Source organism: Oryzias latipes, chromosome 1, assembly GCF_053564925.1.
Source record: "Oryzias latipes strain Hd-rR chromosome 1, Olatipes_Hd-rR_3.1".
NCBI lineage: Eukaryota > Metazoa > Chordata > Actinopteri > Beloniformes > Adrianichthyidae > Oryzias > Oryzias latipes.
The window spans coordinates 13154511-13169201 of NC_136237.1; the positions used below are offsets into that span (position 1 = coordinate 13154511).

Here is a 14691-nt window from a genome sequence, read left to right on the forward strand (position 1 = left end):
ACGGAGGTACAAACGCATCGGGTTAACTCTGAGACGCAGCAGGAGCAGAGTTTTCACTATGAGGTCCCTGATCAAGCTTCTCCTGATTCTTTTCTGTGTCCAGAGAGGAGAAGGCCTCTGGTTGAGATCTTTGATCAGTAAGTGACGGCTGGAACGGAGGGGGGTGTTGGATGGTTTTCTGACATGCTGCCCTAAAATCTGTGTGAATATTGCAGTAATTTCTGCTCATTTAACTCATTTTCAGGTCATGAGAAGCTGGAAACAGCATCCACACACTCCTCCTCTGATGAGGACAGGAGGAGCAAACATCCAGCTGTGGAGGACGCTCAAATGATAGTCTCTGGTTCTGGGTCATCTCTTTTTTCTGTCACTCCGCTTCGGACCCGCCGCTCCCCCCTCCACTCTCAGTGTGGACTGCGCTCCATCCTGCTGCAGGTTCGAGACCTGGGGCTGGGTTACGACTCGGACGAAACCATCTTGTTCAAGTACTGCAGCGGGAGTTGCCCCCACACCCGCTCCAACCACGACCTCACGCTCAACAACCTGCTACTCAGCGGCCTGCTCCTTCATCCTCCACCTGGGGAAGTGTGGCACAACGCGCCCTGCTGCAGACCCACCCACCACGAGGACATGGCCTTCCTGGATAACTCCCACCGCTGGCACAAGGTGGAGAAGCTGTCTGCTGCGGGCTGCAGCTGTGTGGGCTAAGACCGTTGGACAATGAGTGGGGAGGTGAGAGGGCAGGTGCTCAAAACTAAGATGATATTAAAATGTTACTTTTTCGGCCACTTTGGAAGGAAAATCTGAGGAATTCGGGTCAGACAGACGGCCTGACAAAAGAGCTGATGACCAGAAAGACTTTTTAGTTACATTTTGGCACATTAAATGAGGGTTAGTGGAAACATGATAATGAAAAAAAACACTTGATTTTGTTTGAATAAAGAAAAAAAACTTGATGTAGAATGATGAAGTATTAAGTTAAGCTCTCCAGTGTAATCTTGAAGCTATGAAACCGTGGTAGTGTTTTAAAAAATGTTGTAGACTTAGTCTTTGCTGGAAAGACTTAAAAAACAACAAAATATTTTTGTAAAATAATTCTATTTATTTATTTAAATGTTTTTGGACTTGCGGATTAATTTATTTTCTACAGTGTGTGTAGAGTCCATAAAAATAAACTTTTTTTTACAGTCTTTGTGAGTCTGTTTAATGTACAAAATATCTCAAAAGTTACTCAGCCAACATTTACAAAGTTATTAGTAAAGCTCGAGTCCAATAATGTTTGTCAGGAGAGTAAAAGCTCCCCAACATCCAACAGTTGAAAATCGACATTGTTTGAAACTCTGCAGCAGCTGCATGTGTGCTGATGCAAAAACTGAGCGCTGCAGTCAAATACACAACTGTGTCGTGGCTCCATTCATGCTTTTATAAGAGCGGCGCTTCATCCTCCGTCTCCTCTGGCTCTGCACTCCACACCTGAACACGGCCCTCCATAGCTGTGAGAAGGCGGGTCTCTGATGGATGGAAGGACAAGGACTGGACAACTGCTGTCCCCACCAGCAGCTTCAAAGACAAAGAACCCTTAAAGTGTAGGAAAGAAAAAAACAAGCTTTTTGGGATTCTTTTGTTTCTACTTTAATGTGCTATTAGATTGAAAAACTACTGCTCATATTTGATCAAATACAGCAGTGGGAAATGCGGTGACTCTGATGAACACTCACCTCCACCAGGTCCCAGCAGTACACATGGCCGTCCTCTGAGCAGCTCAAGACGTGTGTGTCTCTGTTCGACAAACAGCAGTCCAGCTTGTAGCCCTTCATCTTGTGGCCTTTATATCTACACCAACAACCATCAGTGACACATCACAACAAAGAATTTACTTCACGGCAATGTTTGTAAAAAACAAAATATCTTGTTCTTAAACACCTGGATAAATAAAGGTACTACTATTACAACCTAAACACAACTTTTCTCAATTCAGAAATTCTGCTTCAGATTTCACACAAAACTTTAAAAAAATCATCAATCCCCCACCCAGCCAACCCGAGCCGGACACTTAAAAGTCCTGATGCAAGTTGAGCCCCCGTCAGAAATGATAATCAGTGTCTCACCTGCCAAAGTGGCTAGTGAATTTATTTTCCTACACGCCAAATTAAGGTTTTATGTGCATTTGGTGAGTGGCTGGGTTTAATTTTAAAGCCCTGGAAGAAAATATACATTAAACCAACTCTGTTCCAAAATTATATAATTTAGCATCTACTTAAAAGCAAAAACACAAAATACATTTCAGGGGTTTAAAGTGTGTCATTGATAACAGCAAAAACAATTTCCAGTTGTAATTTCATGCAGTTTTTCTAAAACATTGGTTCTTAGTAGATTTTATTATTTTTACATTACTTTTATTCTTAATTTTACTTTTGAAAGATGATTTATAAATGAGTGTTTGTTAATTTTATAATGTCATTATTTGCACACTGACAAAAACACTGTGGACGTGAATTCTGTTTTTTGGAACTCACTCTCCCAGCATTTCCCCCGTGCTTTTGTCCAGCAGTCTAACTGCAGAGTCCAAGCTGGAGCTCAGGGTGCACTGACCATCTTGACTGAAACACACACAGGTGATGGGACCTGGAACGTACAGACAGAAACATGCTTAATATAGAAAAGTGTAACGTGTTCGCTTCTGCCTTAGCCACAACTGCCCTTATGGGTAGATATGGGCTGTCTGTGGGCAAAAATGGTCAAACCTGTACAGGGAATACAGGTGGCCCATTGGAAATTTTAATTTAATTTTTAAGTCGTAGCAAACACTTATTCAACATGTAAGGGTAAGTGAGTGGGTGAAGTAATTAAAATGCGGATGTTGTTGGAAATGAAGATAATACATACGTACAAACAAAACACATGCACATCTCGTGCAAGCAGCATTTGCAAGCAGCATTTGCATGTGGTCAGTACTTACTAATGACTAGACTCTGTCATGATGCTGTCGTGTGGTTTCACTAGAAAGGGCACCACACGACAGCATCACCAATACATCATAGGTTACTGCATCATCTTTAGGACGGCTCCAGGCTGTCCAGAACGCTGCTGCAAGGCTTTAACTAAATCATCTAAGTGTTCACACGTCACCCCGTTGTTAATCCAGCTGCACTGACTCCCCATCCGCTACCGAGTGCATTTTAAAATCCTGGTTTTAAGATAAACAGCTCTTAATAGCCAAGCACCGGTCTACTTAAAAGACCTTTTGCAGCCGTACACCCCCAGCAGGTCTGCTGGTTGTTAAACGAAACCGGTTAAAAACTAAAGGTGCTAAAAACCTATCTTTTTAAAATTGCTTTTTCTTAATTATGTTTTAGTTTCTGCGTTTTACTGTGTTTTACTGTGTTTTATTGTGTTTTATCGTATTTTACTGTTTTATTGTGATTTACTGTGAAGCACTTTGTGATTTTTATCTTGATAGGTGCTATACAAATAAAGTGTATTATTATTAGTAGTATTATATTATTATTATTTTTATAGGTGCGTGCAACTTACATTATCTTTACAAATACTTCAGGATACACTTAACACAGGCCGGCAATCGTACATTCTGAACGTACAGGACTGCAGGACTAACCTGCGTTACCTGTAACATGCGGCCGCACCTGTCTATGACACTCCACGTATCCAGACAACCCAAACACCTGCATCACCCATATGGCTGTATGTGACTAAGGCATTAACTTACCACATTTACCTCAACAAACTGAACTGCAATAAACACAGAATCTTTTGCAGTTTCTGTAAAAGAGAAAAAAACCTCTTACTGTCAATAAAGTCCACATGCAGCTGTCCCATTCTCAGGTCATAGCGCCTCACCCTGCCATCCACTGACCTAACCAAAGACGTTTTCTAGGGTTAGTAAACGGTTGACTTAGGTGATAATCATGAGCTTCTGTGATCATTCTTGGCTGACCCAGTGAGCAGCTCATGCTGAACCACTTTGAGGCTGCTGATGCCGTCACGAGCCTCATCTAAGATCTGGATGGGCTCCGATTTTCTTGATCGGTTGTCCCAGCACCTCACTGTCCCATCTATGGATCCTACGTAAAGTGAGAACAAGCAGCATGTGACAATGAAATGGGGGGCAAAAATACGGGTATAACATTAATTTTGTTGTATTTGTTTGTTGATTATGTTTTTTGCTTTAAGGTCACTCCTCTAAATTCTCTTCTCTTCTCTTCAGCACTTTGGGGCAACAGAGAACAGCTGTCTGGTGCTGAAATATTGCGCTGATTGTTAAACTACAGTTGTGTACCGGTAAGTGATTTCTTACCAGACAAGGTGACAGTTGCCTCCTCATTGAACTGGACACAGTTCACTTTCTGCAGAAGGAAGGATGAAATAAGACATTACAAATGTAAAGAGGGAAGCAGGAGTATGGAGAGACCCCTAAAGGCGAGAAAACTGTGTTTCAAATAAACCAAAAAACAAACAAAAAATTACGATGGAACAGTAAAGTGTCGAACTGACCCCTGCATGACCTCGGAGTTTCCGTGTGACCTGTCCTGTAGCGACATCCCATAAAATCACGGTCTTGTCGGAGCTGCAGGAGCAGATCTGACTGTTGTCAAAGGAACTAAAAAGAGAGCAAATGGGAAATACACATTTCTTAATTGCATCAAAAACACCACAAAGACATTTCAAAGTCAAAGTTATGGGATCAAATCAGGATCGGCTTCAAGTGAATGAAAAACCAGATGCAAATGTCAAAAATAGACATTGTAAATAAAAAAGGATGAAAACAGTTTAAAACTCAAAAGCACACATGTTAAACTTGAAGGAAATATTGATAATTTGTCTTTATGTATGTCCTTTGACTCATTTGAAGATCTCTACTTAAACCTGATGAGCTTTAAAGACGACATTGTAGTCATTCCAATCACATCTCATGTGTTTAGGTCGGATTTTGGGAAATTGTTTTTTTGGGAAGACAAAAGAAAACAGTAAATACTTTAAAACTACTGATCCAGTTTGCTTTTTTCTGCATTTCCTTTGCTGATGGTTTTGTAGTAGCCTGTAAGGGCAGATTTCTGTCACCTAGCCAATGATGACATTTGAAATGATTTGTAGGAAACAGGGAAGGTTTCCTCACCTGTCAGCGTCCAGAACCTCGTAGCCATGGCCGCTGTATGTCTTCAGCAAAGTCCCCCGACCCACGCTCCACAGTTTGAGGGATTTGTCGCTGCCGCAGGACAGGATGTAGTTCCCATCACCTGACAAACAGTGAGGGAGACGCAGGTATGAGCTTAAAAGAAGCATGTGTTGGACAAAATCTAAGACGAATCCTAACAGTTATGGACGGATTTACCTTTGAGGCAATGTTTTTATATTTTTTTCAAATAGAAGACAGATTGGTGTTGAGTGTTTTATTGAAAGAATTTGCTATTTCAGTCATGAATTTTCCACCTTAGTTTGAGTCAAATCCCTTAAATCTAAATGGTTCAGACCAAAAATCCTTTTGGACTCAAAATTAGAAAAATAAATCAACGTTTAACCAACTAAATGTTGTGCCATAAGCTGAATGGTTAGTTTTATTATTATTATTTTAATTATTCCATGTCTATTCATTTTTCAAAAAGCATACACCAGCCAGAATTAAGAGTCAGGCTCTTTTGATCAAACCAATGACTTTTTTTAAAAGTGAAAGCTTATATTTGGTAAAACAATTACTTTACAAATCATGTATAAAATGAAAAAATTCCAAGCTAATACTTCTATGTGCCATACAAAATACTTGTGAAGAGATAAAGAAAATGTATGTTTTACTTTACTTTATATACTTTACTTTATATATTGTAAAGCATTTTTAAAACATATAAAGTACAGTACAATGGAAAAGAACAAATTCAAACTTTCTTTTTTTCTTTCAGAATATATTGGGGAAATCTTTGCGTACTTTTGTTTGATTTCATTTGTAAAAACTTTCTGGTGAGTATGCAAACATGGTTTTTAAAGGGAAACTCGTTCTGCGTGGTCTTCTAATTATGATTACGCTGTTAGAAATTTGCCTCTGAGGTTTGGGAGAGACTGTTGATGTGGAGCAACCCCTCCCCACTTCCTGTCACCTTTTTGTTTACATGCTCTCACACTATCTTACAGCCCCGTCACACCCCCAACCTAACATTAGCAGTGCAGCAACAACGGCGAGCAGTATTGGAACTATCCAGCCATAACGTTTTGAGCCTGATACAAGCTAGAGGAAAACAAAGAAAGTCCTCTGAGTTTATAAATGTCCTCCATCATCAAATAAATTGCCACAAATACATGTTAAAAAAGAAAACATCATTTTTTTAGTGGATCTTTAATACATTATGGTTTTGCGTAATTTCATGCAAGATTTTTTGGATCATTTTACTAGTCTCTTGTTTGTATTACAAAAAGTTCAATAAAAACGTTATATTTTATTGAAACTGTAACAAAATTAGAGAGCTGGCACAATTGAATATTTGTCGAATTTTTTTTCCTAACACCTTTATTTCTCACTCTCTTTTTTATTTAATATCCACAATGTCTTCGCGAAGGTAATAAAGAGCTCCTCACCATTGAAGCGTACAGCTCTGACAGCTCCTTGCTGGCAGTTGATCGTCCTCAGAAGATGCTGGGGAAGCTGGGGGGCCTGAGGTCTGGGCTCAGGAAATGCCATAACCAGTCTCTTTCTAAATAATCAAAATAATAATATCAGGCTGGAAGACGGAGGATTAAAATTATGAAAATGCAAAACGTTACACTATAAAAGTGTTTCAATTAAAAATACAACTTTACTGGTTTGCCTTCCGGCTGTTATTGCACGTATAAGCGTGCGACCAGCGCAAAAGGTGATGGAATTCACATACGTGGAGCCATGATGCACACTGCTGCATCGTCCGCATGTGTTTTAAATGGGCCTCTAAGGCTGAATGTAGTTGTTGGCCGCACGTATTTAAGGTTAAACTTAAAGTCCTATTATATGTCACGGTCCTAGGTATGTGAAATGTGTTCTCCACATGATCCATCCCCTGGAGGAACGGTGAGAAGCAGAAACAAACATTAGCTGCTCTCCCTCAGTGAGTCTCAGGAACCATTTGGTGGTTTCACCCCAACTAACTACTGTTATCCTAACATGTAACCTTCCTCTGGAAGGTTGTGCAGCCAAGAAAAAAATGTTAACACTGGCTACACGTATGTCGAAAATGACGTGCCAAAAGACAATTTCTCTTACCTTTTTAAAATTTATTTTCCTCTAGTCTAAGCCTTGTAACTTTCTGTTTTAGCACTAAGTCACTTGACTAAATTAGTCGTAATTCACTTGTGTGTTTGTTTCCACACTTGATCTGTTCCTTTTAACTGGAAGATTTCGCGCTTTTAGCCATGTTACGTCAACATAAACCTAAACAAAATCACAATAATAATAATCGACATCTAGTTTCATTCATCTTATTAGAAATGGTTGCTAGCATGTACACGCAATGCATTTTGGGATCAGATGATCCCTCCAAAATAAGAGTTTGCATTTCTTGAATTGTTAAGTCCTTGTGAATGATTTAGGTGGTTCTACAAAAAAACTCTCGGAGAAAACAAAGGAAAAAAGAAATGAAATAAAATAATAATTCTGATCCGCACTTCAGATTGGTTGCACTTCAAAGCTGCTTGCCAACCTCCAACAAACAACCGATATCTAGAAGATGGCGAAACTTTTACTTTAAAAATCCCAAACCGGACATTTGAGCTAATGTGTTAGCTGAAGTTTCCTTCTCAACAGAGGCTGATAACCTGCGATTATCGGCGTTGAAATTCCTTCGCTTTTTTCACCTTCTGAGGATATTACAAACTCAATATGTCCTCCAATAACATGGCAGACCCGAGGAGGCAAAATAAAATTCTCAGGTAAAAGTTTTTGTTTGATTTTTAGAAAGCACTCCACTTTAGAGGGAGCTAGTAGCAGCTAGTTAGCTAGTACAGCTGAGTGAGTTGTCATGATATAACGAGTGCGTTAAATTGGATTAGCGTTTACACTGTAATCTATTCAGATACATATATGAAAAGAGATTGTTCACATTAATTTGGATTTAGTGAACTGCGGTTGGTTTTATTATGTTTTTACTTGTTAAATAGTTATTCTCTCTCTTACTTAAATACTAAAATTGGGTTGATTTGGGTGAATATTTAACTTGTGCTATCCTAGACACTTTACCATTGGGAGTTGGGTCATCTAGACCCCAAGACAGTGCGCTGAACTTTTTTTCTTCAATGATTTGTGAACCTCACTGGTGTCCATGGATTACATAAATCTTTCCACCTTTATCCACCTTTGTCATGGTAGGGAGAACACGTCAATGTAAGGGTGGGGTCATCTAAGATAGCACAAGGGTTACAGACCCACTCCGATGTTTGGCGTTTTTAATATTTTCATGTGGTGTTTTTATAATGATGGTTGACTTATATTAAGAAAATTAAGATTAATTGCATTCTGAGTATTTCGTTGTTCAAATTGTTGAGAATCAATCGGAAGTAGACGAAAGAATTCCATTGGAAAAATCTTGTAGGTGTGACGTAGAAGCAAATTTCATTTCAATTTTTATCACAGACCCTGTGTAGTTATTTCTGAATTTGTATTCTGGCAGATACAAGCCCCCCAGCACAGAATCCAACCCCACCCTTGAGGACCCCACACCTGACTACATGAATCTTCTTGGCATGATCTTCAGCATGTGTGGACTGATGCTCAAGGTTACTGGCACACACATTTCCACTGAACCCAGGGGTCTGCAACCTAAGGCTCTGCAGCCGCATGGAGCTCTTTCAGCCCCACATTACAGCTCTTTTTTTCTCTGAAGAAAAATGCGAACAATTTGAATAAGTAATTGATTTGTAGTTTTTGTTGTTGTAGATTTTTAGTTTTTTGGCATTCGTTGACTTTTTTAACATGTCAGATAACAGAGCAAAATGATGGTAAAGGCTTTGATATATTATCAGAGTAATTATTCTTATCTTTTGCTGGACAACAGTGTCTAGTTGCTGTTCAGAGGTAAAGTTAATAAAGTATAGAATTGCATTTACATGTATTGATTAAAAAAAATCTGATTCTACACCAATGTTGTCAAGGTAATATTTGATGGTTGAAAAAAGAATCACTGCACTCCAAAGTCAGAATGAAAAACAATGTCACGTTTAACTCTCTTGCATTTTTATATATATAAATTATTCGCACATAATTTTCAACACGTTTGGCCAGTGCTAAACCTTTTTCTTGGCTGCACAGACCCACGGTTTAAGGTTATGATTATGGTTACAGTTAGGGTTAAACCACCAAATGTTTCCTTAGAGCAGCTGTTTGTTTCTGCTGCTCACTGTTCCTCCAGGGGATGGATCAAATGTGGAAAACACATTTCACACACCTATGAGCGTGACAGATAATGGGACTTTAACTTAAAGTTCAATTTGAAACAAGTGTGGCCAACAACAAAATCAAGCCTTTGACACATTTAAAATACGTACAGACAGACAATGCAGAAATGTGCATGAATTTCTATCACTTGTTGTGACTGCACGTTAATACATGCAAATAACATCAGCCTAAAAAAAAGTCATTTTGTTTTATAGTGAAAGGAACTTGTATTTTCTCCTGTTAAAACCAAAAAAGTTCAATGTTTTTTAACCAAAAATGGACACTGTGAAACTGTTATAACTTTTTTAAATTTTTGTAAATATTTAAGCTACATTTTTTGAATGAATGGCTTGATGGCCACAGAAACATAAATAATGAAACAATGTGCATGGCACATGGCACTTCCTAACTTTTGGTTAGTAAAGAAACTGGCCTCTTTTAGCCCTAAAGTTTGCAGACCCCCGGGACAACACCCCTTCCCTTTTTTTGGTATGACGCTCGTCTTCTGTAACTTTTGTAGTCCAGTTCAAACATGCTGCACCTAAAGGACACATCTTTTTTAGTCATTTCATTTATGAGATTGAAGGTAAACTCCCCTAATGGATAGTGATGAAGGGCAGATCCTGACAAACAGGACAAAGGACAGAATAAACAGAGATAGCACAGTGGTAGACTGTGTGCACTTCCAGGTTTTTTTAATAGTTTATTCCTTTGCTTTATGTTTTTATTCAAAAAATGTTGCTTTCCAAGTCCCAACTTATTTTTTTTATATAATAAACAACTTGAGAGTGAAAGGATTGTTTTTGTAAATAAGCTTTTGCACTTTTTCACAGTGAAAAAAAACATTTATTTAAGGAATTAGAGCAACTACCCGATTAGGTGAAAAAAGGTGTCTTTTGTAGTCTTGTAGTTTGTGATCATTTGTAACCAACATAAATGGCATTTTGGGTTTAGGGTGTGTTCTGCATTGTTTATATGTTAAAGTTTTCATTCAAGCCAAAGCACTTTGTTTGCCTGTCCTGTGTTGAATGTGTATACTTTGATTTGAATCATCTGAAGTTCTGGAATCTTCTGAATGTTTGTCAGCAGCCGTCTGGATCCTCATGAACGCTTTTTGTGTTTCAGCTCAAGTGGTGCGCCTGGATAGCAGTTTACTGTTCTTTTATCAGCTTTGCAAACTCAAGGAGCTCAGAGGACACTAAGCAGATGATGAGCAGCTTTATGTGAGTACACGATCTGGCATGTGCAAACCATCAGTGCAGTATGTATGCTAACAAATGTTTTGCTAATATTAAAAGGAGAAGAGCCTAAGCATAAATGATTGGGATGTGGGATACAAATATGTATTGAAAGATCCATGTTTTTATGAGAGTAACAGCAGTATCCGTTAAAATCCACAGACAGGACCAAGAGTATGTTGCTAAAAAGGTTTAAATTCCATCAATATGTAAATAATTGCTTTAGGCAAGCTGTCAGTTTCTCTTCCTGTTGTTCTCTCTACCGTTTCTGCCTTTTTATGAACGTGATGCAAACAAAAAGATATCCAAACACAAGCTTGCTTCTAGCAAGTCAGGGCAATTCCAATTGGCTGAAGGCGAACCCCAGTGAGGGATGTGTGTTGTGTGCACTGAACATGCACTACATTACCAAAAGTATTCACTCACCCGTCTTGACTCACATATGAACTGAAATGCCATCCCATTCCTAACCCATAGGGTTCAATATGGTTGCTCCACCCTTTTGCAGCTATTACAGCTTCAACTCTTCTGGGAAAGCTGTCCATAAGGTTGAGGAGTGTGTTCATAGGAATTTTTGACCAGTTTTCCTAAAGTGCATTGGTGAGGTCACACGCTTATATTGGTCAAGAAGGTCTGGCTCTCAGTCTCCGCTCTAATTCATCCCAAAGATTTTCTATCTGGTTCAGGTCAGGACTCAATGCAGGCTTGTTCAAGTTTATCCACACCAGATTCTGTCATCCATGTCTGAATGGATCTTGCTTTGTGCACAATCATGTTGGAAGAGGAAAGGGCCCGCTCCAAACTGTTCCCACAAGCTTGGGAGCATGGAATTGTCCAAAATGTTTTGGTGTCCTGAAGCATTCAGAGTTCCTTTCACTGGAACTAATGGGTCAAGCCCAAGCCCCTAAAAACAACCCCAGACTATAATTCCTCCTTCACCAAATTTTACCCTCGGCACAATCCAGTCTCAAATGTACCGTTCTCCTGGGAACCTCCAAACCCAGTCTTGTCCATCAGATTGTCAGATGGAAAATCGTGATTCATTGCTGCAGAGAAGGCGTCTCCACTGCTCTACAGTCCAGTGGCGGCGTGCTTTACACCAATGCTTTAGATGCTTTGCATTGCACTTGGGGATGTGTGCCTTGGATGCAGCTGCTCCACCATGGAAACCCATTCCATGAAGCTCTCTGCATACTGTATTTGGGCTAATCTGAAGGTCACATGAAGTTTGGAGCTCTGTAGCAGCTCTGTAGTATATCGATTTTTTTTGGACCATATATCAAGATTCATATTGAATCATGTGAGAGGGAAAGGTGCACCCTCCTTATAAGTGGGGGTGTAACAGTTTGTTTTGACAACAATTTGGTCGGTATCATAATTTCTGGTCGCTGATCCGATTTATAGTTGATGGACAATAATTTAAAGTCAAATCCATTCAAATTTTAGTTTCTTAAAATCAGTCCACTGTTGTTTTTCTCTTAAAACACAAAGACAAACGGAACATTTTTTAGAATATTATATCACACTGTCACATAGTCACATCTTTGCAAAATTCAGTGTTTCCACACATTAAACACAGCTTCCTGTCTGTGTTTCAAGAAAAACTGACGTGATTTTGCCTTTTTAAGCATGTCTTATAACATTGACTGGCTTGAAAGTTACCCTTTGCTTAGCTGAGAAAGACTTGAAAGAGTGAAGAGTACAAACCTGTCCACATTACTTCCCTGTCTTTCAGTTTCTGTCCTTCTGTCTTTTCTCCTTTCAAGTCTTTTTTGTTGCACATCGTTATTTTCTAATGACGATTCTGCCCTAAAGTTCATCATCTTTCATCCTCTTTCCTGTTGATGCTCTGGTGTTAGATGGTTTTATTTACTCCCTCTCTAGTTGATGATCTAGGAGGCATCTTTGCTTTAAACTAAACACTCGGGCATTGACCTGCGGCTCAGCTGGGCATTGAGCTTCCCGTTCCTTTCCCTGCCCTTGTTAGTGTCAAACTCTGCTTCTCTCTGAAGGAGGAGGTAACTGCATGCCTAAAGGTTTTTTTATTATAGTTTTGCCCGTTTCTCAGATAACCTTCGTGATAGATCTCTAATAAAAGTTTTTTTTTTTACTTTCAGTCTATTTTTAGTCTACCATTAGGTTATCCATGCTCAAAGTTGCTAAACTATTTTCTTATTATTAGTTAAATTAGAACATTTAAAAGATGGCTTTTGAATTCAATGCAATTGTTATTTTCATTACAGTGGTCCCTCATTACATTGTGATTCCCCTTTCAGTCTTGCTGCTTCACGGATATTTTCCAGGAATTTTTCATGCTTTTTTATTTTTATTTTTGTAGTGCTCTGTGTTCTGCATCCTTATTGGCTGGGGACCTTGTCAATCAATCACCTCTGTGCTGTCTCCTATACAGAATGGATTTAATTTGCCACATTTACATAAATCTTCAGTCATAATCAGATTTTTGTTGTCAGTCTATAATTTTGGACTTTTTTTCCTACAAAGGTTTGAACTTTGAGAGTTTAAAAAACAGAGAAAATTTTGTAAATGTTGTCGTCTGCCTGACAAAAGTAAATATAATGTGGGGGAGCCGGTGATTTTTCTGAGCTGAGTTGATCACCCTCTGTAGCGCTGTCCTGTCTGTGGCTGAGCATACTGCGTACCAGGCAGTGATGCAGTACGTCAGGATGCTCTCTATGGTGGCTCTGTAGAAGGTCACTAGCAGCTTCTTCAAGGCTATATATATATATATAGCCAATCATCATATAAAATAGGTTGGGACAGGTTCTTTTTTTTAAAAAGTATGGTATTGAAAAAGAAAAGGGAACATTTAGATTTAGCAACACTTTGCTGTCCTTTCTTAATATGTATCAGTAGTAGTGGTGTGTTTTTTTTTTCCAATTCTGATAAAACCTTATTTTATTCATCTTCAGGTTATCCATCTCAGCAGTTGTGATGTCCTATCTCCAGAACCCACAACCAATGTCGCCACCATGGTAACAGAGAGCCCGCCTCAAGCAAATGTGAGGAGAAGAGAAGTGAAGGGTGATGGTCTGAACCACCCAAGCAGATCAAAGGTCTCTGGACATCTATGTCCATAGTAAGGAAGACACATGGACAGCAAGGACACAATGAAAAGATGACAATGACATTTTTTTCTAATTTTCCTGTTTTTAAACTCCTCTAATGATTTTTGATGGTCAATGCAAATGTCGTGCTTTCTGTTTGGCTGAACCTTTGCATTATGTCCTGAATAAAGCTGCACATGTTTTAGAGGAACTGCTGTCCGGTCTTTTGTGCCCAGGAGAAAAAAATGAATAAACTGTGCATCACATTAGTAACACAAGTTCATGCCTTAGTCATAAATGTCCTTACGGGGAAGCTGTCTGCAGGCAAAAAGTGGACAAACCTATATGTAAGGATTAATGGCCGACTTGTGTGCTTTATCAGAAATAAACGCATGTGTGGAAGCCTGAACCTTCACATCAGATGGTTGCGTTCATTTCTGATAATTCACACTTCAAAGGCCATTTACCCGCTTATAACATGGTCATTTACAAAATAAATAAATATTCAGTTTTAGTACTTTATTCTTGTAAATTTGTGAGATTGCTTTTTCTTTTTTACAAAAAGCGGATTATTAGTTACCTGGTGCGGCGCCGAGACAACGCGTCGCTCTAACTTCTGATCTCGACTGTAGTGGCAAAGGAAAGCAATATTGGTCATGACGATCGGTTAAATAAAGCATCAGTTCAGAGAGAAAGTTCACTTCTTGCTGCTTGTTTTTGTCCAAATGATGAAGCAAAAGGTTGTTTTAAAGAAGCCAGTGCAGTGATATTGAACATTTAAGCTAAGTGACCGGAACTTCTTTTTGAGGCGTGCATTATCACTTTTTAATGCATACCCAGCAGCCAATCAGAATCAAGAATTCACCCGGACCATGGTATAAGAGACATTAAGGTAGACCACAGACCGTGTGGTCAGTAAGGGGGCAGTACCCACAATTTACTAATGTGTGGCATAAGGGCATCATATGACAGCTTCGCCCGC

The 14691-nt window shown here is 39.1% G+C and overlaps 2 protein-coding genes across 4 annotated transcripts; one reads left to right on the plus strand and one right to left on the minus strand.

Moving 5' to 3' along the window:
* Nucleotides 1-1081: 1081 nt before the first annotated feature.
* Nucleotides 1082-7506, minus strand: wdr83 (WD repeat domain containing 83). Of its 3 annotated transcripts, none has more exons than XM_078940092.1 (10): nt 7241-7506; nt 6583-6725; nt 5135-5255; nt 4513-4618; nt 4316-4364; nt 3956-4082; nt 3807-3874; nt 2517-2625; nt 1719-1833; nt 1082-1578 (listed from the first exon to the last, which is right to left on the minus strand). In XM_078940092.1, the coding sequence occupies exons 2-10, from the start codon at nt 6683-6685 to the stop codon at nt 1423-1425; spliced, it is 954 nt and encodes a 317-aa protein (XP_078796218.1). In that variant the 5' UTR covers nt 6686-6725; nt 7241-7506; the 3' UTR covers nt 1082-1422. The 3 variants fall into 3 exon arrangements, with proteins under 3 accessions (XP_078796218.1, XP_004084266.1, XP_078796263.1); XM_004084218.4 differs by having other exon boundaries at nt 6583-6698; nt 7241-7478; XM_078940137.1 differs by having other exon boundaries at nt 6583-6694; nt 7241-7433.
* A 145-nt stretch (nt 7507-7651) lies between these two features.
* Nucleotides 7652-13920, plus strand: wdr83os (WD repeat domain 83 opposite strand). The gene is made up of 4 exons (XM_004084217.5): nt 7652-7905; nt 8643-8748; nt 10532-10629; nt 13575-13920. Exons 1-4 carry the CDS (start codon nt 7856-7858, stop codon nt 13639-13641), a joined length of 321 nt encoding a protein of 106 aa, XP_004084265.1. The 5' UTR covers nt 7652-7855; the 3' UTR covers nt 13642-13920.
* The last annotated feature ends 771 nt before the right edge of the window (nt 13921-14691 follow it).

Coding starts and splice junctions, on each gene's coding strand:
- wdr83 (XM_078940092.1), bottom strand. CDS start 6,685: ATGGCATTTCCTGAGCCCAGACCTCAGGCCCCCCAGCTTCCCCAGCAT. Junction 1,834..2,516: donor ACGGGGGAAATGCTGGGAGA/GTGAGTTCCAAA, acceptor TTGTTGGTGTAG/ATATAAAGGCCACAAGATGA. Junction 1,579..1,718: donor ACTGCTGGGACCTGGTGGAG/GTGAGTGTTCAT, acceptor CTACACTTTAAG/GGTTCTTTGTCTTTGAAGCT.
- wdr83os (XM_004084217.5), top strand. CDS start 7,856: ATGTCCTCCAATAACATGGCAGACCCGAGGAGGCAAAATAAAATTCTC. Junction 8,749..10,531: donor TGTGTGGACTGATGCTCAAG/GTTACTGGCACA, acceptor TTTGTGTTTCAG/CTCAAGTGGTGCGCCTGGAT. Junction 10,630..13,574: donor CAGATGATGAGCAGCTTTAT/GTGAGTACACGA, acceptor ATTCATCTTCAG/GTTATCCATCTCAGCAGTTG.